Source organism: Osmerus eperlanus, chromosome 19, assembly GCF_963692335.1.
Source record: "Osmerus eperlanus chromosome 19, fOsmEpe2.1, whole genome shotgun sequence".
NCBI lineage: Eukaryota > Metazoa > Chordata > Actinopteri > Osmeriformes > Osmeridae > Osmerus > Osmerus eperlanus.
Genome location: NC_085036.1, coordinates 8,718,338 through 8,743,046, shown reverse-complemented (window position 1 = coordinate 8,743,046; position 24,709 = coordinate 8,718,338). Strand labels below are relative to the sequence as shown.

The 24,709-nt window shown below is 43.3% G+C and overlaps 2 protein-coding genes across 3 annotated transcripts; one reads left to right on the top strand and one right to left on the bottom strand.

Moving 5' to 3' along the window:
- Window positions 1–1,717: 1,717 nt before the first annotated feature.
- mogat2 (monoacylglycerol O-acyltransferase 2) lies at window positions 1,718–8,905 on the bottom strand. Its single transcript, XM_062486001.1, has 6 exons — window positions 8,726–8,905; window positions 7,468–7,646; window positions 4,187–4,391; window positions 3,767–3,941; window positions 3,122–3,321; window positions 1,718–2,613 (listed from the first exon to the last, which is right to left on the bottom strand). Exons 1-6 carry the CDS (start codon window positions 8,817–8,819, stop codon window positions 2,459–2,461), a joined length of 1,008 nt encoding a protein of 335 aa, XP_062341985.1. The 5' UTR covers window positions 8,820–8,905; the 3' UTR covers window positions 1,718–2,458.
- A 1,609-nt stretch (window positions 8,906–10,514) lies between these two features.
- Window positions 10,515–24,097, top strand: map6a (microtubule-associated protein 6a). 2 transcript variants are annotated; one of them, XM_062485822.1, is made up of 5 exons: window positions 10,515–11,627; window positions 17,992–18,208; window positions 18,552–18,766; window positions 22,045–22,155; window positions 23,608–24,097. In XM_062485822.1, exons 1-5 carry the CDS (start codon window positions 10,909–10,911, stop codon window positions 23,756–23,758), a joined length of 1,413 nt encoding a protein of 470 aa, XP_062341806.1. In that variant the 5' UTR covers window positions 10,515–10,908; the 3' UTR covers window positions 23,759–24,097. The 2 variants fall into 2 exon arrangements, with proteins under 2 accessions (XP_062341806.1, XP_062341807.1); XM_062485823.1 differs by lacking the exon at window positions 22,045–22,155.
- Window positions 24,098–24,709: the final 612 nt, after the last annotated feature.

Here is a 24,709-nt window from a genome sequence, read left to right as displayed (position 1 = left end):
CAGGTGCTAATTGGGGGTTGATTTACAGTAATTGCCATGGCTGTATTGTTTTGTTACCCCAAAATGTTGTGGGTCCCTCAGATCTGCAAGCATTGATGAGTAACACAAAAATTAATGCAACAGAAGGGTTCATTACTTTAGCCAATACAAACACAGATGGGGGAATGGCCCATGTCTAGACGTATTGCAAATATCGAATGGGTTCAGATCAGAATATAAATGTCATTTGGCTGATAACTAGGCATATCCTTGACTGGCTGATATCCTTGACTACAGAGCGCCACTTGTGAAACAGATTTTTTTTGGCTTGCCATCCCCTCTGTACTGTCCAATATGGGACAGTGGATTAGAGGGTGTTTCAGCAGAAATGGAGGACAAATCCACATCAATTAGAAGCTAAACTAAGCTTACTGAAACAGTTATGTGTTATATTGATATACTTGTAGGAAGGCGGACAGGAGTATGTGCACTCTGTTTTCTTTCAACAAGTTAAATAAGGGACTCCTTTAAGATTAGATATCCCACCAAAGATACCAGTGTGTGTAACATGAGTCTTTATTATCTTTATTCCTTAGTGAGTACTTTGCCCGTTCCTGAAAAAAGTGGATATTGTTTTCACAATAACCCTACAGAAGAATGATAGACAACAGTACCATCCAGGTGTGCCTGTATCAGAGCCACAGATAAAAGGCACTGTTCAAAGCTCGAACTTGGTCATTAAACAGGGACGTTCGCATCCCCTCCCCTGTTTTCCGGATGTGTTACTGTGATAAGGTCAGGCCGTCTCACGAACAACACACCAACCCTCACACCCTCGTCTTGATTTGTAACACCTGTGGTTTTATTCTCTTATTGATTGTTCACTTGATAGAAACATTTATTGTGACGTTATAGATTATACTGCCAGCTCTCCTTTCTCATAAAATGAGAATCAACAGCAATGTCATCAGGGTTCAGCTGGTACAGAAATACGTCCCACAAGGCGCAATCTATAGCTCGCTGGATAAATGTGCGTACCATGTAGGCTGAGGCCTTACCATGGTGGCTTGGTTTAGAATATGGCCTTGGTTCTTTGCTGCAGTTGTAGTCACAGTTCACTTACAGTAAATACTATCCAATAAAGCATGACAAATACCCCAAATATGTCTTTATAATGTGTATTTGCCATTCCACCAGCTCTTTCCATATGACCTGCATGCTTTACCTGTAATTAACAAGGTGGTCCTTTTTCATCCCTGTCACACTCCTCGCTCCCATACCAACATCCCATCACATATTGTTGGCTGAAGATGTTGGAGCGGATGGCGAGGATTCATTTTCCTTCCCTCTTTTGTTCACACTTTTTTCTCTATCTCTCTTGGCCCTTTTATGTTCAATCATTTGTTAATCATTTCATTTGAACTTTCTATACCTCTACTGTCTTTTCCCAACAAGGTCAGGCTGTGTTGAAACGGTCTGGATACTGTCCACATGAATGTGAGACTGTGCCATTCTGCTGGTGTGGAAATATGCCACACACTGTACCAGTACTGAAAGAGCTAAAGTTCACAGACAGAATAAATGGCAAAAATAATATTACATTTATAAATCAATTCTTAATTGGCAGGTGTGGGCATACAGTGAATGAGACATGTAATCTTTTACTAAAAGCTATTAAAGCAAAATGACTTCACAATTGTAAAAAAAGAAAACGATATAAAAAGAAGAGGGTGTTGCAATTTATTTTTTTATTATTATTTAAAAGAGTGCGACATATTGCAAGATTTTGTTGTTGAATGCAGAAAACCAGTACACTTGATAAATGCGGGCATCACCCTATTAAATGTGTTGCTGCGGCACCATTTAGCCTTTGACTTTATTTGAAAGGATCTGAAGCCTTACACAAGTCACAAATCCTCCAGACAGATGTCACTTCCTCTGGGGATTAAGTGAAGAAATATAGGGACAAGATGATTATAGTCCTCAGTGTCACTCTTGATACCTGCTACAAATACACCAGAGAAATCATATCCACCATTGGTAAAGAAATTAAGACTATAAGTTCAATTTCCTGTGTTATACAGGATTTCTGTGATAAAAAATATGGTCAAATTCATATTTAGACATGTTGGGATTTCAACTCGCCAACATGCTCCGTTTATAAAAAATACTGATATTCTAGTTTCTTCAACCTATCTACATGATACACACAGACGCCCTCTATGCTTGTTGCTGAAGTTGGAGTATGGAGTATGATTTTGGATGTGCTGGTGCTCGTATCAGCAAGAGTTTTCTTTTGGGAGAAAACATGAAAGCGAATCTGTTCTCCCTCTCAAAATCGGGTTGCTCAGGTATAAATGTCTTTAGATGAATCACTAGGCGGTTCCCTGCTTCCCTCTCCTCCCACAGCTCCTCCACACCACACTCTTCCTCTCTCTCCTCCTCCGAACCCTTCCTCTCTCCGAGTCCTGTGTCCTGCTCAGACGAAGCTGAGGTGAGTGTCCTCGTCCACTCCGTACTGGGCCTTGTGCTCCTCAAACAGCTTGTAAAGCGCATCCATGTAGCACTTGTGAAGGGCGTCCAGCTCCTCTGTGGAAGGATTCTCGTTCTTCTCCACCCTGATCGGCCGACCCACTGTGAAAAGGTCAAACAATACAATGTCACTCTTATACACTTTTGCTCTTGGAAAAGAGCATTGTGTGCAACACGCGCGCTTCGTGCTTTTAGATTTGATGACGGCCCCTGTTTAACTAAGATATCGTAATGCCATTTCAAGTTTGCCAAACAGATGACCACATACGGACAATGACCCACGCTGGTCGCTATTGCTGAGGGGTTGCAGAAGACTGATGCAATAAGTTAAAAAGTGAAACACAGCCCAATCTTTCCAGGAAAAGGATTATCTCTCTGGATAGTTTAGAAACGTAAGTAACTTAACAACTGTAGCTCACACTCACTTATGTAAAACTGTCGGTACATTGAAAATATAACAACTTGCCAAAACAAACAACTGGAAGAAGGTTTCATACATAGTAGATGTCCACTGGTACAATAGCTGTGTGACCAAGCCCCTGTGTAGCCTGTAGGTAGTTTAGTTGGGATAGAGCATGTGCTGTGTTGTGGTATGCAGTCAGATACCCACCCACAGTGTTGATGGGTTTCCTGTAAGGCATGAGACCAAAGGAGTACTGAAAGACACCGCGAGCGTGGAAGATAGGCAGAGAGATACCCATGATCCCTTGCAGGTTATCCTGAATCCAGCGGAGCCAGGTGCCTCGATGGTTCTCTACCTGGTCGAACAATTCGTTTTCCCCAAAGGAGAAGACGGGGACCAGATGGGCCCTGGGGAAGGCATGGTGGAAAGGATGTTTGGCATGAGTTCAGCTGCTCTCTCATTTTAACTTCGACAAGAAAAACGGCCACCAAATATTCACAATTCGGTGACAGACCTGTCTGTTATTGTCCTAACCGTTGAGAACACGCACACACCTCCATGCTGAAGTAGAAACAGCAATGTTTTCTACTCTGACATACACTGTACTCGTATCAGTTGGGTCCTGTTTGCTCACATGTGAGTTTCCATGTGAGGAAGGCTTAACAATGCTCTTATTTTAGACAGCCTGCAGTTGACATAGTGTTAACATCAGACTGTGATTAATAGAATCAGACAGTTGCCTGAACCATGAAAAATAGATTTCCTCCTGTGAGAGTCTACTTTGTAATGTTGTGTTTCTCCTCAGAGATAAAAAAAAAAAGTTGTATTATAAGAGGCCGGCTCTTGTCTTACCCATGTTCCATTGCCAGTTTAACGAAGCCCTTCTTCTTGGCCAGCAGCAGGATGTAGGCACCAGGCCTGGCATCCAAGGCCTCCGGGGCTCCGCCCACTGCTATCACCACGGCATTACCGCCTTCTTTTTGCCCTAATAAATAACTGGCGCTCCCCTTGTCTGAAGGAATCAGGCCTGGGATAGACAAACAGACAGACTCCATCAGGCATTTGTTGGAGTCGAGTATGAGAGCTTAATACATTCACTGATCTCCACGTGAAAAAATTGAGACACATACACTCTCGTACGTTGTTAACACCATAACTTGAGCAACAGCAACAAAGTGCTATTCTCTACACGAGGACAGTTCAACCATCGATTGACTGTGAACATGCAACCAATGAAAGCAGTAAACGTGCCGAATTATATGTGGCCCGGACCTGCGCACATGATGTAGTCTCTGAAGAAGGGGGCCCTGAACCACAGAGGCAGCATGAGCATGTAGCAGGTGAGGCCGGGGAACTTGTCCCTGAAGCCTGTGGCGTAGACGCAGAAGTTGGTGAAGGCTCCCGCCACCAGGACTCCGTGAGGGTGGAAGCCAAAGATGTAGTTGTTCCTGGGGTCCATATCTGCAGTCTTATGCAGCTGCAAACAGAAAACAGTAAGACTTTTAATGGTGAAACCAAACAGTCGAGCACCAAGACACCTCATCTGCCCAAGGGCACAACGTCAATTCGCACGGCTGGGAATCGAACCAGCAACCTTCTGATTAATAGCCCGATTCCCTAACCGCTCAGCCACCTGACTCAACTGACCTGGGAGCTCTACCTGTTGCCGACCAGTACTATTAAGGTCAAGGTCACCCATCAAGTAGAGCCCAGATGCTGCTGGGCACCTCCGCCTCATGGCAAAACATTTTTGAATGTACCTTTTTGTTTATCATTAACTGTTCAAGGTCACCCAAGCAAATTATTAAAACAATATATAAATCGGAAAGTATACTTACATATTGTAAGTTAAAATGTACTTCCTTACTTATAATTGTCAATAAGTATGTGAGTCTACAAAGTCAAAAATCAGTGCATAACAGTAAATCATCACAATACAGTATTCTATTTTCTGTTGGGCAATGGGTTTGTAGAACTACTGTCATACAGGTCAACTGCTACTGTATCAACACTGAACTGTACTGAGCAAAACAAAGAGAAGCGCTTGGAATCACAGTGGGTAGGTACATTTAAAAGTTTTTTTATCATAGCCGTGATTTGAATGTTGTGTTCGATTGGGGATTTCGCAAGTCATGCTCCTGGTATCAAAACTAGGTCACAGTAAGAGCTGACCAAGAACAAACTGAGTTGTATTTAATCAGCTACTGGATATCATTCTCATCACAACGCTACCTTTTCTGTTTTATAAGCCTTTTGATTCATTTTTGGGAAGATACTATTTAGATTTGTTTAGAGCTTGTTTCAATAGAGAGAGAGGGCCAAGAGAAAAAGAGAGAGGAAGAGTGAAAAAGAGACACAGAGAGAGAGAACACTAGTACATTGTTTAGTAGCTCCTCATTATTTTGGATCCCAACGGCAGCCCCCATATATACACAGGGTTAATCATTGGTCCGGTTTCTCCATTGAACAAAGCTGGTGTTTACTAACAAAAGAGCTGTCCTCTGAAAAACGGACCCCATCGGAATAACATCTCCCCCTAAACCCTGGCCTTCAGCATAACTCTCCTAATTATCTATATGTAGACTTCATCATGTGCAGTTTTGCTTCAATAGGACCTTTTTTTTAAGGGAGATGGACTTAGATAACATAAACATGTTTAATCCTGAGCCCTATTCACACACTGTGTTAGCTGGCATCATTCTATTTGTCATGACTCGATGGCGAGTGGATTTTTAAGTCCTTGTGTCCCTAGAAGGAATGCTGGAGATCAGCTGGTGAAGGACCTGACTGAGGCAGAAAGGGATTGATTATACACTGTGGCAGAAACAAGACTTTAATGAACTGGTTTAGCCTCTTTAAAGGAGGGCTGTTTTTTCATCACTAATAATGCATAAAGTCATATGTCCTGTCTGCGTAGCATGGGGAAAGTACTCATTTGTGGTTCTTTTTTACATTTTCGGGGAATTTGTTATCTGGAAATTCATGGTTGTGTTGTTTCCATGGGAATTGTAGGAAAGTACATGGTTTTAAAGCTGCGCAGCTAAGTGATTAAGTGATCCAGTGTGTGTTCTGCTGGAGGAAGAATTGAACTGACATATAAACTCTATTTGACTTACGTACAAAAACTTTCAATAAGCAAGTTTCTATCCACTGGTCGGAGATATGCACATATGTTTACTTCCTAAAAACGGTACAAAGTTTCATAGAACATAGTGGGGACATGCACTATGCTAGGTACACAAGATAAGAGGGATTATTTGAGATATACAGTATCTACTGTAGCAACATGCTGATATGCACACACACAGTAAGATATGGATTATCTACTGTGTATTTCTGCTGTTTTCAATAATAATCAAATAATCTGAAAGACTTCTTTACAATGCTATGTTTAATCTTAAAACCTACAGTGCAAACCCAAATCTAAACAATGTGATTGACATCAAATTCAATCATAAAGCATAAGATAAACATGGTTTGTTTTTGTCTTTTTAAAAAGGGTTCTCCCCAGATATTAAGAAAAATGCATTTGGGGGATAATTTGATAGGATTTCAGGTTCATAAAAATACTTGAAGACACTTTCAATACTTCATTTTAATATTATGTTCTTATAATATAACTCTATTATAGCCCCCCAAACAACAACTAGAACAATAGAATAGCTAGACTCCATATGCCAACCGAAAAGGTTAATTTAAGGACAGAGATATACTGTTGTTGATTTTTTCGTTCTTATCAGTTATGACCAAAGTTTAAATGCCGTCCAAGGCCAAGACCACGGACCTATCACCCAGGCAACTGACGGCACAGTGCCGTAAACATCATCATATTCAAGTTTGATTTTAAATGCCTGTATTATTTTAGTCACACTATCCAGTTTCCTGTTGCTTTAGATGAAAGCATCTGCTGAATTAACACTGAAATGATTATGATTAAATTCCTCTCTAATATCCATCATGGGGATTGTTTATATGCATGGTCTGCATATCACCACTAGATGGAGACACCACCCGTCAACTACAGAGGACAGCAACTCCCACAAAATACTCCCTTGTCTCATAAGCCTTGCTTGTCGCTGTTAAGTCCATTGGCTTTATTTGGACACCCTCTCATTTTGGTCATATCACACCTGAATATCAACAAAGTAAAAATGACGTCTGACAAGTCATTGTGACACAGTGAGCTTACAAGGATCAGAGAATGGAATTTTATTGGAGTGTGGTCAACATATTCTACTTCCACACAATTTGAGATCTCCTTCCATAATTGACGTTATCAGTGGCCTTGTCTGCCTCCTCCTGCCTGGCCGGGTAAATAGATAAGCAACGAGAAGCCAGTTCAGAAACCCAGAGGGTTTTATTTGGACTGAACCCAGTCCAAATAATAGGGTTAGAGTTTAGATGAGAAAGCAGTTTACCGACAGAGAGGTAGAGATAGGGTCTTGCCTATAAACAAAGGTCAATTATCTTTCTACATACGCTCGATGGAAACATCTAGATCACAGTCCTTTTCGGAGAACTTCAAAGCATTTCAAGTGTAAACAGACTCTCACCTGGATGGGAAAGTAGTCCCTCATGTAGTTCCAGATACGGAACCCGCACACGAAGGGCACCCTGCGGCCGCCCCGGGATGGTGTGTCCCAGTCCATAAACCACCAGACGGCATAGAGCACACTGATCATCCAAAAACGTGTGAACAGGAGGAAGACGAACAGCACGATGCAGAGTGGGGCTGTAGTAAATCACATATGCAAGCATGAGCACACACAAACACACACACATAGTTTTATACTTGTTAGATATGCAGGTCTGAACTAAAAAAACATCAGAAATATTGTAAATTGAAGGTCGGTCTGTTGATCATTGGCCATCTGTTAATTAAGTACATTTTCCATAGGATTAATGAAGTTATCTCTGAAATACTGTGTTTTTTCGAATATTCTTTCAGATATGTCTTTGCAGGTGAAGGATCGTCAGTCCAGTTCATATCTCTTGACCCTGTTGACATACTCTGGTGTGATTTCTTGATCACGTGACCTACAACCAGGAAGTCTTAAGACGAGAACCCTCGTTGCAGCTACTGGCTGAAAAGTTTTTCCTTGTTAAGTCAAATGTTCAGTAAAAAACTCTAACCTTCACTATTACATGCTTCCTCTTCACTGTCTTTGAATCAGGATATATTGTTTCATACCTCATTGCAGGAAATCACAATATAATACAATTAAATAAATTGGCTAAATTGGATCACCAGCACTGGCAGTCCATACATGGATGTTCTACTGTGTAAACCATACTTGACATTACCTCTCATCTAAACAGTATTAATGATGTATGCACCACACTTGCTCCCTATGACTTACATTTACATTTAGTCATTTAGCAGACGCTCTTATCCAGAGCGACTTACAGTAAGTACAGGGACATTCTCCCCGAGGCAAGTAGGGTGAAGTGCCTTGCCCAAGGACACAACGTCATTTTGGTTTGCATAGCCTGGAATCGAACTAGCAACCTTCTGATTACTAGCCTGATTCCCTAACCACTCAGCCATCTGACTTACTCCCAAGACATTTGTTCCACATGTTCAGAGGTCAGTTGGTCAAACACACATATCTCCTCCCAAAATGAGCAACTCCTTGAGCAAACAGGACTGACATGAAATCTGGCTTCTCTATTTGGTACAGTAAGGCTGGGGGGCTAAGGACACTACAACTGCTGCACGCTCTCAGACGCAAAGGCCGTCTGGTACACACACACACACACACACACACACACACACACACACAGCTCCAATATACACACCAAGATACTTACCCAGAAAGATGAAGGAGAAGACCCATTGCGCCACAGAAGCTGTCTGCAGTCTCCGGTTAAGGGGCACATCTTTTGGGGCAAATTCGATCTTCATGGTAGAGAAAGAGAGAGCAGGAGAACCGACCACTGTGACAGGCAGCCAACGACGGGAACTGACACCCAGGAAGGATTGAGCAAAGTGGGTCCAAAGTCTGGCTTTCTCACACTCTACAGCCATCACCATTATCATCAATCAAAAATCAATCATCAACAACACACAACAAAAAAAAAAGCTTTAATAACTCAAGCTCTATTGCATCTGACTTTTAACCTCTCTGCAGCTGCCACAACCTTTACTTTAACATGAAATATGAACAGCTAATATTCATTTAGGAATATTTGAACTAAATGGGTAATGTCCAAGTCATTTTTGTGTTGACTTTACTGTAGATAGTCCTGTACAGTCAGTCTGCTATTGATTTTGACTGGCTGTCTCACATCTGTTTAAAAATACAGTCACCAGTACCTATGATACCGCCCAACGTACTTGTTAACTGCGAACAAAGGAATCTTAAATAATCGGCGTTTATAGGGATTTGAACAACTAACCTTTGTATTACTGATGGTACATCATAACAAACGGAGCCACGGGCACCTTCCAGATTGAAAGTTTGTTTGCGTGAGTGCACTGAGTGACTCACGTGAATGGTACATTTACATTTAGTCATTTAGCAGACGCTCTTATCCAGAGCGACTTACAGTAAGTACAGGGACATTCCCCCGAGGCAAGTAGGGTGAAATGCCTTGCCCAAGGACAGAACGTCAGTTTGCATGACCGGGAATCGAACTGGCAACCTTCGGATTACTAGCCCGATTCCCTTACCGCTCGGACACCTGACTCCCTGGTAAAACTGTCCAATGCAGGCTTACAATATTGATCACAATACAAATCATAAGAAATGCAAGAAGTATTGACTTTTCTTGACCAGGTATAACTAAGGCTGACATTTTGTCTATATGTAACATCAAATTAATGGCCCGTGTCCATAAGGCTGCCATTTTGTCAAGATGTAACATCAAATCTATGACCAGTGTCCAGAAGGCTGCCATTTTGACTTTTGACCAGATATAATATCAAATGAATATCAAATAAGAGAGAGAAAATGTTTTTTGTCCAGGTATAACATCAAATGAATGTCCAGTGTCCAAACCGGCAAAATATATTTAAAATTGACATAGTAGAGAGTTACACTTAATTTGGTTTATGTTGTTCACACCATGTTTTTTGTTAGAGCTCTTCATTTTAAGCATATTACTGTTTCTTATTTTTCTTTACGTAAGGACTAAATGCAAAAGGACACACTGGACTAAAATACGTTGAAATGAGTTGGCATTATTTATCTGACCAGCTATATAATTAAGGCCATCTGTCAATTTTTAACAAGACCTTTGGGCCTAATCACAAAGGCCACCTCCTGCGGTTGGCAACATCCTGCACAATTATGAATGACTTATTATTCTTCAAACGAATGTGAAATTGACATGTACATAAAAATAATACACATGTAATATGTATACAATTTCGCTCACATGGCACACAAACCCTTATTATTGTTTGCAACGTTTCCGTTTCAATGCTAAACGAATAGAAACTTTGCAGTACATGATGCAGTGGGCCTACATAGGAACCTCATCCTTCCTTTGAAATAATGAGGAAAAACTGCGACTGAATAGAGACGTGGAGCGTCGAAACGCCCCTCCCACTGCAGACGCTGCGTGATGATGGGGGAGGCCAGGTGATGTTTCTCTGGACCAATTCTCAGCATCCTCTTGTGGATGCTGAACGAACGGGCGGGGCCGTTTTTCCTTGCAGTACCCTATCGTAGTGTAAATATGCATGACGGGACAGAACGGACGTACCAGAGTGAAAGGCAAAAGGCAAGACATCCGAAGGAAGATCGTTTTTAAAGGGCGTAATCCCAATTAACTGTAGACCGAACGCGGTTATTTTTTAAGTGTATAACATGGATTGATTTACTGCTTTCGATTCACATTCGATAATTCTCAGCTGCACGGACATTTCCCTCATATGAGGATCCTGGTTCGCGGTGAGACCAGAGTACTATCATAGACGTTCTCCCATCGGGATTTCTGGGGTACGGAACAGCTGCATCGCGCGTTAGACCTGAGATCGAGCCGCTGTCATGGCGTGGCCCTGCATCACCAGGGCGTGCTGTATGGCCCGCTTTTGGAATCAGCTGGACAAAGCTGACATTGCGGTGCCATTGGTTTTTACCAAATACACGGATGTCTCGGAGATGCAGCATCTTCAACTGCAGCCATACCATAAGAAACAGATGCATCCCCAGGCTCGGGCGAGCGCGGTCGCCATAGAAACGCAACCTACCCGTGCCCAGCCGGCCACGGGTTCTACTGCGCCCGAGGAGCGCGCATGTAGCTCTGTCATGCGCCAAGACTATAAGCACTGGAGAGTTCGCCCTGAGCCTAGCTGTAAACCTAAAAATGAATACCACGGCCCCGAGACCCCTTTTAACACCGAGACACAATATCAGAAAGATTACAAGCCATGGCCCATCCAGAAACGCGGTGACCATCCATGGATTCCCAAACCCAGTCCTTCTGTTGGAGCACCAGATAGATCGAAACACTCTCACGTGCAGGCAGAAGTGGATAGTGGTGTAGAGAAAAGTGAAATTGCTGACAAGGTGCAAGAGAAAGACATTGTGCATGGGGAGAGGAAAAAGAAGGCAACTAAGAAAGTGGAGAATGCTGTCGAAAAGAAAGTGGTTATCAAAGTGGAGGGACAACACGGAGATTTCGCGGCAGAGGGCAGAGAGAGGGCGGCAGTCGATGCCCTCAACCAGCAGATAAAAGAGGAAGTGACATCCGGGAGCTCATATAGGTAGGCAGCATAAATGTTACCTGGCAACAAACCACAAGTCCACAAAGTAGACTTGTTCGTCAATTTCGGCGGCTTGTTTTAGTTCACCTTGATAAAGACAGTTTTTATGTAGGACACTGGTGGGTTAGGTAGTGTACTGTATGTAATGGAAGAATTCAAGTGGCACTGTGTAGATCTGAATAGTCAAAAGATGCAGGTTCAATCTTAGTTAGGCATCATAAAACAACACCATAAATACCTTAAGACCAACTGCTACATCCATTCTACAGAGCATGCATCGTACATTCACTGTCTATAACAAAGAAACTTATAGATCACTGCTTATAAAACACATACATTGTAACGATATTCCTATAAGTCCTAAAATTCCACCACACTGTACATGGAGATGAAATGGTTTTCTGATCTGTCATGCTTACACATACTGTAGGTATTACCATCTCTGAAGCAGGTATATCCACCAGGTGTAACACATAATAGAACTGAGATAGAATTAGAGTTCAACGTTTGATGCAAGTATAATATTCTGTTCTGCTATGTGAGCATGACAGAAGGTGGAGACTAGCCATCTATCAGCCTAGCACAGAGAGCCTGGACTTTGGCAGTCCACCAGCACTCAGGCAGTTGGAGGCTCAGAAATAGAGGAGAGGACTTGGACAGAGGAGTGGGTATTGTTATGCTCTGTGTTCGAAATCTCACGCATGTAAGGAGTTCTCTGCCACATCCATTAGAATTCCCTACAGTGTCGATGCCTGCATGTGCCACGCTCTGTCACGATTCCAAAGGACACAACAACTTCAGGGCGTTTGCTATTGTTTAACACCACCACCATGACATCGCTGAGTTCAATTCAGCCATCGTGACAGCGTACAACGAGTCATGTCGGAGGGATATCTCACGAGCATTGCTCTATAGCGCCTGTATTTGTACTGTCGAATAATATGATGGCCTTAATTGACACCGCCTAGACCAAAAGTCTGAAAATAGTCTGTCTCGAATGAGTTCACTTGACAGACGAGTGTTTGTGAGATGTGAGAGCCACCGGTCTGGCAGATGTTCACCAGAGGGGTCAGCCCAGGGCTCAGACCTCCTCACGTGGCAGCAAATGACTGCGTTGGGACAAGCGGCAGTTCACTTTATGCCTTCTGAGAGAGAAAGCAGGTCAGCTGTAGGTTCATGTTTGAACAGCAGGCACACACACTCATGCACAAACCTTCGTGTAATCACATGCCGTAGATACAGACACGCTCACACACATGCCCGAGTTATGTGGGCGCTATTAAACTAGGTATCACAAGGTGCTCTGCAGATATTGGTCGCCCTTATATGTGTTTGTATTTTACTGCGGTGAGTTGCTGTCGATGTTAAGTTTCAGAGAAAGGGTTTATTGTTTAGGTTGCATTTTACAGTCTAATAACCTTCCAATCGATTTCAGCAAGGGTCCACGTACTGCACCTTTTTGCTGTTCGTTGTGTAGAATTGTTTGAGTTGTTTTTTGGTTTTGAAGAAATGAACCACATCCTGATTGCTTTCTGTTTCTCAACTCCCTTAAAGACTCTATGAAAGTATACCCTGCTAACAACAATATTTAACAGAAGAATTCTCTGCAAAATCGGGCCAATTTTGAAAATAATCTACACCGCAACCAATGATGTGACCAGACAGCTCAACCCAAAAACCAGCCATGAACACAATTTCTTTAGGATTCAGACAAAATGTCCACCCTGCACTTCCTGTGTGCATGAAAAAAGGTGGAAGCAGGGGTCATTAGGTATCTCCACTCTCAGCTACAGTCAAGGCGTACCACGGTGTTAGTAATATTAGCCTTATGAGGCCTTGGGAAGTGTCCTGCTGTTATCTAACAGAGGGATCTGGCCTCGCAGCCTTGCAGATTAACTCTTCTCTATGTTTACACTTCCAATGGCACTTGTGCTTGAGAAACCTCCCAAGGCAAGGCCTAACCGGCTGCTACCTAGCTTTTGTTAAATGTTATCACACATCCTTTTTCCTAACAAGAAGATCAGACCATGCTCAGTGAGCCGTCGATTGCTTCATCTAATTGTCTTTTTCCCTTCTATTGTGAAGATCCAATTTGAGATATTCAAACGCCGAATATCCGAGGGAATTGCTTTATCTTTCATTTTGCGTAATGTGTAATAAACCCATGAGAATGATGAGGGTTGTTTCACTGCTCGAGGGACATAGGTAGTGTCGTTTTTTCTATAGCCACAGGGATGAATATGCACCACGGCTTGACTTTTTAATGCCACAAAAGTCACACGTTCTATCTGGACTCAAGACTGTAGAGATGCTGTGTTCTCCCATTCATTATATACTCACCTTGGATCTCTTCTCAGTAACCCTCTCTCTCTCTCTCTTGTTTTGACAGACAGCTGTCAGTGCTTGAACCATAGGGACCTCTGCACTCTGCCAAACAGGGTGTTCAGACAATCGTTAGATGAGTTTTTTGTTTGTTTTTTATTCCGAGTTTATCCCTGCCTGCTTAATACTGTACCAGTGGTGTAAGCCTTGTGAGCAGGCAGCAGCCGCAGTGGCTGACAAGTTGTAAAGAAGCCAGCAGATCGGAGTGGATTTTTAAAATGATCCTCTTAGGAGGCCTGTAAAAAACGGCTTTTCCAGCCACAAGCCACGCAGTTAGGAGTCCTGCTGAAGTCACACTTTCAGCGATGGAGGGAGGGATCGCAGGAGGGATGGATGGAGGCAGAGCACGCGGCTCAGTCCCTCCTCTCCTCCTATTACACTAAGACAGGCTGCTTTAGCCCTGCAGGTGTAGGAGGTGAGGATCAGCCCAGAGACACTCAACAAACACAAGAGGGGTTGTCAGGGATACAGCTTTAATCTCCGGATTACAACGTTTAATAGTCCCTCGGTCCCTGTGTCTCTACTCTCGGTTGCTCTCTTCTGAAGTCTGAAAAGGGCCAGTATTGTATAGGACATTATCCAGCCTTCAATCATAATAGGCGTATGACTGAAACTCCTCCGAGTGTTTCTAAATCAGCACCCACCCTCGGTGGAGGTGACACGGGGAGAAGTTGTGCCTTAGTGTAGCCTTTTAACTGTCTCTACAAGTCAGAGAGACTGTCAGACGGGAGAGAGAGACCCAGTCGAGCAGAGCCCTGAGGGAGGAGTGAGTATCGATCAGAAATCATCCGTGGCCTAGCTACATGGCTGACACAGTCAGAAGCAGAGTCAGAAGAACCCAGGCTCCGTACGCTGGGATTGATTCGCTTTCAATCACCATGTATCAAAACGGTATGTGTGCCGGTCCAGTTGTGATCTGTAGATGAGAGCTGTGTGTGGTATAGAATTATCATTGATTTTACTAGCACGGTACATGTATCAAATGATCATTTGGAACGTATCTTATTTCCTATGAGATATTCTGGGCATGGTGTCCTAAGACTCTTTTTAGTTATTCTGGGCATATTCTGCTGAGTCACTTGTTCAAGCTTGATTTAATGATTTTTTGTTGGACTGTCATTTACTATTCACTATCGAAGATCAATGGGTTTGGTGTTACAATAGCTAAGATTAGTTCTTGCGATTAATATAGTAGTTCTGTCGAAATATGAGTAAAAAGGCACTGATCAACGGAAATATACTGTTAGTTTTCTTACAGAACGTTCTTACATTCAGTCCTATTGCAGTTAGGACTTCTATTGCTTTTTTCAACAAATATGTTGAAAAAAGTAACCTGTAAGATGTAATAGAATAACACCAAGATACTGTAAAAGTTGCCATTGCATGTCTTCCCTAATCTCTATTGACGTGATGTTGTAAATGTGCTATGTTCATGCCCTTATGTCAATCTCAGCCCTCTGTAAGTGAAGAAGCCTGCCAGATTGGGTCTTGGCCGGGTCTTGGTTGTGCCATGCTAGAGAGGGGTGACGTAGCTCAGCAGGGTTGCATCCTGGCACGACTCCACCCCTTGTCAGTGCCAGTGTGTCGTCATGGTGGCAGAGCTGTACACCCCACATCCCGTCCCTGTACCCACAGGGTCAGCAGGGTCGGCCTCTTCCTGACAGACTGGAACACACAGCAAGACCCTCAGCCTCTCGGCCAGGTCTCGTCAAAAGATACTGCTGCACAAATGTCCGGAAAGTGTTTTTTCTTTACTCCCAACCTCAAAAGTGCTACAAGAGAAGCAGAAGGTTACGTTTTAGGTTTCTAAGGTTTTTTGTGTTGCAAAACTCGTGTGTGCTTTTTAAAGTCACACATCAGACTGTTCGTACCAAGCACAACACTGACCTGAGAGACACTGGCCTTATTGTTAGCAGTCATATGCGCATGACCACCAGCAATGTACTGTGTACACCCACACACACACACATAGACCCACACAGGCACCTCTGGAAAGCACTCAGTGCCCATGGCCTTGGACATTGTATGAGGCTGTCCTTGTACTGCCCCTTGCCCCCCCAGCTCAAGCATTAAGTGTGGACTTTAGCTCTGTCTTACATAACTGCTCTGTGGTGTTCTAACCTCCATCCAACTTCCGCTCCACCTCCTGTCTGCCTCCACACATCCTGACACCAATCACCGGCCTCTCACACCCTCCTTTCCTGGGAGAAAACACGGTTGGTTGTACTGAAAACATAATTTGTTTTCATCGGTTATCAGACAAATTGAGCAAACTTTAAAAGTTGATGGGTTATTCAGTTTTATTGATGAAGCTGAAGTGAGCTATGCAGTATATATGTAGGGTATTAGTCTATTTTTGAACGCAATTAAAAGTCTTAAATGCCATGATGTAAATGTCAACCATACCATTAATACTAAATGTCATGAAATGGCAGATGAAGACCCTGACATTGCGATAAAAAAGTTTTCTTTACTGTTGTTTTCTTCCATCCATCTGAGGCCTGGGGCTGTGACAGCTGTATCGTCATGGATTTACTATGTTCATCATATTAATCCATTTGATATATTCCTCACGTAAACACACCCAAATATATATATTTTTTTTTGAGAACGTGCTAAGTTGCTAAGTCCATGAAAGAACCACAGATGGCTGCTCCACAGTGTGAAAATCAGAGAATTTAGATTTGTTAGTCTTTTCCTCACAGCCACACATTCTGTTACTCGTGCTTTCTCTCCTTCCCACATGCAGTCCCATGACAACCTACTACAAGAGAATCTTTGAGGTTGGAATCCAAACTGTCACACGCTGTGAAGTAAACTAGAACAGAACCAACAAAAGCTAGCGTCTAATTTAAACTCTGGTCATGTTCAAATGACACAACTCAGACCAAGGCCTCATTTTTTTCTACAAATACCACAGTGTGTTACCTAACACTCTTTACTTTCCACCATTCTCGCCAGCTGACTATAGATTTTCATGGGTTGATTGTAATGGATTTAATGTTCAATAATATGATCTTGACCAGTAGACTAATTGTTTTAATGGGCCTGTAGTGCTTCAGCCTTCCTGGGAGCACTCCTCTATCCCCGGGCAGTAATAGTGTTATGTAATCAATACGCCCCTTCCAGCACAGGCCCAGTGCACACAGGAACCACTGCTCTCACACTGTGTGTCGTCTGTAGGCTGGCTGATGCAGGGGTTTAGCTGTGGCTGGTTGGAAATGTATGGTGTTGTTTGGGGTGGGGGGTGCCTGCTTGTGTTTGTGTGTGTGTGTGTGTGTGTGTGGGGGGGGGGGGCGATGGGGGGCAGGGGGGTGTCATGTGGAGGCTTGACAGGTAGTTTGTCCTTGTCAAGGGACTGGGTGTGGGCCAGGGAGGGAGTCATTCTTTCTTATTTTAAGTCAGTCTTCTTGGCAGCAGTAACCATGGATATGGAAAGGATATAAATGTATGCTTCTGTATGGCACAGAGTTTTGTACAGAACATCTAGAGTATATACAGAAAAATCACAAGTGTAATTATTAAATGAAGGATGGAATTCTGGGAAAGTAACTAATATAAATAGTTGAATGGTGTTGAGTAATTCGACAAATTCTTACCCTGCACTGAACATAGCACACTTTCTCCTGTAGTTATGAATTGCTCTTAGCTAACACAGTGAAAGGCCAGAGCTTGGCTCGTAGCCTACCCATGCTGCAGGTTAGCTTGCCCTGTATCAAAACCACAGAGGTGACCTTCTCCAGAACTGCTGTGTCCGTATTAAACAGCTGAGCTACAAGTGCAGCGACCAGCTCTCTCACAGCCCCTGGTTCTGCTGGGAGTAAACCCCCCAGCCACTCCAATAAGAGTATTTTCCACAAACAAACACAATTCACTGCATAGGACTCCGACATAAACCGAGTGATAGAAAACTGTGTCCCGTGAACGCCCCGAGCCACTGTCTGTCCTCTAACCGTGTGCCACCGTGTTCCTCCCCATGCAGGAATGAGTTCAAGGCCTACAAGGATGTGAAGCCTGTGAAGTTGTTCAGGGGCCAGTCCCAGTACCTGCCCCCTCACGAGAGGACGGACCCGAAGACCAGTTACAGCTCCTCCTTCCGGGGAGAGCAGGCGGCCAAGCTGCCGCCCACTGACAACAAGGTGGTGGACCGCAGGAGGATACGCAGCCTGTACAGTGAACCCTACCTGGACCACACTAAGGTGAGAGCACGTGAACCACCTCAGTACAAGCCTTGTCATTTCGAAAGCTAGGATCTTGGGATCTGTGGATGTCGAATGTTGAAGCTCACCCCCACAGCACTGCCACGCTGTGTGTCCCCCCCCCCTCCCACTGTTTGTCTAAGTCTTGTGGAGGTCCTGTAGAGGTCAACTCCTTTATCTTCATGATATCTTCAGGATGGTTGGTTTTTAAAACTGAAGCTGATAGATTGTATATAAGGATGAGTATCCAACTAGTGGAGGTTTAATTTAAGTTATCCGTCCCTAACTAGTGTACCAGTGAAGAATGACCAGTGAAGGTTTCCCTCCATCTCCTACTTCCCAGGCTGACAGATCTACTGTCCCCCGCTCCAAACCCAAAAAGGCGGCCACCCCGTCTGCCACCCAGGGCAAACCTCTGAAGAAGGCCAGAGACAAGCAGAGTGTGGCCCTGAGGGGCACCAAGACGAAGACCTCAGAGAACCAGGCTGATTCCAAGGCCGCGGTGGGGGACAAGGAGAAAAGTAAAGAGATGAACAACAAACTGGCTGAGGCAAAAGAGTAAAAATCATTTAGCACTACTTCTACCTTTTTTCTTTTTTTTGGGGGGGGGGGAACGAAAACGAAGGCTGCAAAATTCATTTGAGGTTCTCATCCTCCTTGTATGTTCTCTTTCTCGCTCTCTTTCACTCTCTTTCACTCTCTCTCTCTCTCTCTCTCTCTCTCTCTCTCTCTCTCTCTCTCTCTCTCTCTCTCTCTCTCTCTCTCTCTCTCTCTCTCTCTCTCTCTTTGTCTCTCTCACTCCCTCTCTTTTTCTCTCTCTCTCTGTTTCTCTTTTGTCTCTCTCTTTTCTCATTATTTCCCTTGTTTCTCTCTCCTCCTCTCTTTTCTCTCTCTCCTGTCTGTTGGCCAAGTTTGTAGCAGTGCAGTACTATGTCAGGGTTGGACATGACATGTCGCTGCTTTCCGCCTCACATTACATGTAATCACCGTAGTAACGAGGGGGCGTGTGCATCCTCTCCCTCTGCTCCTCGACGCCACCCCACCCCCCACTCAGTCTTCATCGCAAGGTTGCCATGGCTACCGGCTGCCTGGTTAGCTAATGGATGGCGAGCTGTTGTCTTGCATGGGCCCTCCGACGAGCAGTTCTGTATGGTTGACTTCCGTCAACTGAACAGATTGCTTGATTGAGTTTATCAAGGATTTTTGGGGAAAATGAAGACCATGAAAGAATTGGTTCACCGGACTAGATTTCTGTTCATGCTAAATTTATGCAAAGATACTGAACTTGATGGTCTGAAAATCTTTGATAAATGCGAAGCTTGATTTCCGGAGAGTGTATGGTTCATGGCTTGATTTGCGCCTGCTCGGTCTCTCTGGAATGCTGTTCTCTTCTCAACAGTGCACATAGGACTGTATGTATGTTATCCAATTACCATTACCAATGTTTTGCTAAACTCTGTTATCATTTTGGAATGCAATGTCTCATTTCTGTAAACCCTCACTCTTCTGAGGACCATAATGGATTATTTTGAGGTGCTTTAGAACTTAAATCACCCATCAAAACAACCTGGGAGAACACTCATTCAGTAAAAACTATTTTTATATCTCCATTCATTGAGTTGAGTTTAAGATAACACAAGGCTGTTTGGAGTCAACCAGGTTGTTGCCAGGGAAATGTGTGTTATTCTAATGCGATTATGTTTACCCAACCAGCCATTTACACCGCAAATGTCAACTTCCACCGAAGTAAATGTACTAGCGTGCAGTTATAATGATACTATGGACATTTCATAGACTCACAGTAGGTACAATCGATTGTGGGTTCTTAGCCTTGTTTCATCTCATCCAGAAGTTGAATTGATAACACATCTTCCACTCTTACACATTCACACACACACACACACACACATACTTCTTTGCTTTCTGTCATACACACTGCCACATGGATGTATCAGTTGGGAAAACAACATTATTCCAGACACACATCCAGAGAACGCCAGAGCTGCTACCATTACACAGCTAGACTGTTTGTACAGGTTCTAACAATGTGCTATTTATAATTATTTACTGTTTTCACTAAACAGCCATTTTATTTGCTCTGAATTTATGAACAAAGCATGATTTACCTCTGCTAATACCTCTCTTTATGAAAATATACCCAAAAAATGACCCCAGTGATTTGATGGTAAGTTGAAAGCTGCTCATGTGTGTCCTCTCTGTTTCTGTTATCTTTGTTTCTGGCTGCATGTGGTTTTGTCTTTCTGTCTTACTCGGGCCTAACGGATCTGGTCTCTCCTTCCAACCAGGTGTGTAAAGTCCGTTTTTGACTGACTCAGCTGAGATTATCTGTAACATTAAGTACTGGAGTTTGGAGGCAAAATCTATACCTTTTTGCTGAGCCATCCAATAGGTGTTGGCAAACCCGTTTAGAGCAGTAGATGTTCTGTTTTTGTTCACAAAGATCTTAGCTTTGGTTCAATCAATCATTAAACTCTCCTCTATATGTTGCCTCTACCACTAGATATCATTAATAGGGAATTAAAACAATATGTATCATAAAGATGAACCTGATTATGTTCAAATTAATCAAGTTAAACCCCATTGTATATACACAGTATATCTGATGCTATTTTAGCCAGTATTAGGGCCCGGTGTTGGGTGTAGTGCAGCAAGCTACACCAGTCTGTTTACTGTACAGTAGGAATAGAGCAGCCCCAGTCTCCAGGGATGGGACAGGCCTCAATAGGAGTGCTTTGTACAGGGCCTGTCTTGTCCTGGCCACCCCCCTACCACCAACCCTTGTCTGTTGTCCTCTGTCGTGCCAGCCTGCGTCCCTCCCCCCCCCCTTCCATTTTGAGTGGCAGACTGTATTGTCTCCATTGTCTGTGGTGTCTTGAGTGTGTTAAGACCACAACGACAGACTGAGCACGTGCCCGTGGAGGGGCAGGGCTAACTCATTCACGTTTTGCAGCCTTTGGTTGGTGGGGGTTGCTCTCTGTCACGTAACTCAGAGGAGAGGGGGTCAGGAGACGTGAGAGTTGAGGTGGGAGAGGGGATCGTACATGTAAAGAGTTGAGTACAACACACACCTGGTACTATGATTTCTCCAAGCATTAGGGAAAAAAAATGACTAGAGAGTATGGTACAAAGTTATGTATTGGGCCAAATATTTTACTGTGACGTGCGTGTGTTTCTCTCTGCTTGCTCGTATTTACTGAAATATTATAAATAAATGCAAAAGCAGAAAAAGCAGTGTCCTCTTGGTTCTTTGAGTGAAAAGTTATGGAGGATGTGAGAGAACTGGAGGTATATGTTTTTCAAGTGTTCTAGTGTTACAAGCTGGTTCTGTGATAAGTCCTCTTTTAGTGAAAGCTCCACATGGAAGAGAATTTTGCTTTCCGGTTTTCTTTAGCGCTTTTCAAAGATTGCGGCAAATTCTGGCATGAGCTCTGGCATCCTTTTCAGGGCTAACATATTGTCGTAAGAGCTGAGAAATATATTATTTTTTGCATCATGTGTCTAATATATTCCAGGATCTTACCCAAATTAATTTGCAATATTCAAGTCAAAGGATGGACAGATTCCTGATTCCAGAATAAGATGTCATGAATTTATTTGGCCGAAATATCATTTTTTATCAATTTGTTTTTCTGTGCGAATCACAGTTTTGTGATTTTTCAACATCTTCTCTGATATCACTACTACAATGTCTTAGGTTTATCATTCCAAGTTTTATCCAGTAGTATCATCAGCCTTTTGAGGGACTGTCAAATTTGGATGTACTGTACTGCGTCGTTCTTATCTAGCTAATGAGTGACATTCTGATTCATTTGAAGGGTTGTGGTAAAACAGTACCACTACATACAGCTCTGTCAGCCAATCCGTGACACTGGCTGGGTGCAGACTCTAAAGCAACACCTATGGGGCTGTGCTCTACCCAATTCCAGGTAATCTGAAACACACCCAGACCACAACAAGTCGCTACTCTTCGCTCATTCCCATCCATATGTGCTCATGAAATTTAACGTTTCTTTTACTGTAATTTTTCCGATAGTGACACTTTTTGGGGGTTTTGGAGGTCGCCCGCTGATGTTTCTCGGTAGTACCATAGTACGAGTTCTCTAGGCTCCTTGGTGGTTCTCTTCCATATGGAAACTAGAATTAGTTGTCAGAGGAGTGAATGGGGATGGCTGACTGCTGGCTGTCACGTCCTACATGGAAGCTTCCTTAAGGTTCCTCTCTTAAGGAGGCCCAGGGTTTGTCTCATGTAGAGTGTCTACTACAGCAACCATCTTGGAATCCCCATGAGCTGCTGTAAAATGCATCCATTGCTCCTGGTCAGAAGAAATAGGTCAAGGCTAAAGAAATTGCATGACTGCGTGAACGTGACTGTGAAATGTACTCACACAGATGAGTTGAGATCGCCCAGTCTATGATCATAGAACAAGCTGATTACTCATTACTGTGCATTCTGTGTGCATTATTTGATATAACATTTGATTTTATATCAAATGGATATGGTTACAAGCCTATCAACAATTGCTATTCAGCTTAGCTGTTATGTTTTAGACCCAAAAGCTATGTTGGATGATTCCATAAATCTATTTTACAGATTCGCCGAGTTCTTCATCTTAATTTTTGTTTATCATTGTTTATCAGCATGATGTAACATGATGTTTTAATGTGTGTTCTAATGTATGTAAACGTGAGTCCAGCAAACCGGGTGTTTTAGTATTAGTGGTATAATGTCCTAATGGTAGTTTTGATGATACGTTTAACATACTGTGCAGTATCTGTGTAACTGCATATGTCAGTGTGGTATGTCTATCTGAGTGGGTTTGTGGAAGTGCATGTTTTTATGATCTTTAAGTTACAGAGCCATAGTGTATATATGTTTTTTGTATATTATTCCTTGAACACCCTGAGACTCTCGTTGTGCTGTCAGCATCACAGCCGATTGGGATTCAGAAGCTGTTTTAGCTGACAGACATGAACCCCTCTGCATATAGAAATCCCAAAACATCTACAGAAATCACATCTTTGGCCGGATAACATCGAGGATAAAAAAAAAAAAAAAACACGGCCACCCTTTGAATTATGCGGGACGTGATTAGTTGATTCAACCAAGACAGTCTTGGAGCTATTTTTAGTGTGACGTCTGCGACAAGCAGCAAGAGTAGTGAACCCCCAGGAGCTTTCAGAGCTTTGTCTCAGACAGAGCAAGACGCCCCCACAGAACAACCCAACAGTCTGACGTTCTCCCCCTCCAACATGAGCCGTCCCAGGGTGCTCAGCTCAGCCCCGATGGCTTTGTCACTCGCCCTCCAGCGATGCCTCATCTTCTGTCTTCTCTTGTCTTCTCTCCTTCCTCTGTATCTTAACTGTGTGCTGCCTCCTAGAGAGCCTACAGACGAGGTTCTCCGACCCGGTGATCATCATTCCTACGGTGCTGCTGGAGGAGAACCACCAGAACCTCTGGTGGAACGACCGGAGCCTCGCCGGAGCGGTGGGGTCGTGCATTTTGCCCCGGATGTGAAGTCCTCGGACTAGTTCCCCGGGGGGGGGATCCTGCATACAGGGACTGCTGTTCCTGCACTGTACATATCTAGCATTTCCAACTGAGTTGTATTAGCGAAGTGTTTTAAGCCTATTGAGAGCTCCTTTAAATGAATAAGAAACTAATATAAGATGCACGCGTTGATCGTTGCTGTTTGATCAAATGCAAATGAAGAGGTGCTATACGTTTAGTTTAATGTTATGTTTTATTGTCATTAATGTTAGAAATGTCGTGCACACACACACACACACACCATGAAGTGCTTATTTAAAGATTAAGATAGTACTGTAAACAGATGAAACAAGTACAAATAAAAATAGATAACTTGCGGATATGCTAATTTGTGTTCTATTTGTATTGATGAATGGCAGTTATGACACTAGAACAAAGAAAAATACATGTTGGGCTTACCAACCCAACATATCATTATCTACATATATACGACAAATACAAGAGTAAGGATGGAAATTTACATTCATATTTGATGATTGTGTTACCAGCTTGTGTATGCGTGCATGCTTATGGATGTGTGTCTCTGTGAGCGTGGTTAAGTGTGTCCGTGTGTGTTTGTGTGTGTCTGAGTGTGTTTGTGTGAGGACTCTTGGTCTGTCTGGATTAGGTACCGTGTTATGGGGGGAGGATCAGGTCTCTGGCTAGAGCAGCTGTGCCTCTGTCTCCCTCCATCTTGTTCCTCATTAGACTGTCTCTCTTCCTGGTTATACCGGGATTTCATTGGGTGTGAATTAAGTGGTTGGACGTGTGGAGGATGATGTGGCTGATCAGGGCAGGCATGTGGCTGTGCAGTATTCTGTTGCCGGCTTCTCCGTGATCATAGCCTGGAGGACACATCCCATCTCATGCAAACAGACATTCACAGAGGAAACAATTACACACGCCGCATTTGCGTACTTGCACACTAACACAGAGCCATCACACAGGGCTTG

What these genes read in the sequence shown, in the direction of transcription:
- mogat2 (XM_062486001.1), bottom strand. Translation starts at nt 8,819, where the DNA reads ATGAAGATCGAATTTGCCCCAAAAGATGTGCCCCTTAACCGGAGACTG. An exon ending in AGACTACATCATGTGCGCAG is followed by an intron (nt 3,942 to 4,186) that starts GTCCGGGCCACA and finishes TGTCTATCCCAG; the next exon opens with GCCTGATTCCTTCAGACAAG. An exon ending in AAACTGGCAATGGAACATGG is followed by an intron (nt 3,322 to 3,766) that starts GTAAGACAAGAG and finishes TGCCTTCCCCAG; the next exon opens with GGCCCATCTGGTCCCCGTCT.
- map6a (XM_062485822.1), top strand. Translation starts at nt 10,909, where the DNA reads ATGGCGTGGCCCTGCATCACCAGGGCGTGCTGTATGGCCCGCTTTTGG. An exon ending in ACATCCGGGAGCTCATATAG is followed by an intron (nt 11,628 to 17,991) that starts GTAGGCAGCATA and finishes CTCCCCATGCAG; the next exon opens with GAATGAGTTCAAGGCCTACA. An exon ending in AAACTGGCTGAGGCAAAAGA is followed by an intron (nt 18,767 to 22,044) that starts GTAAAAATCATT and finishes ATTCATTTGAAG; the next exon opens with GGTTGTGGTAAAACAGTACC.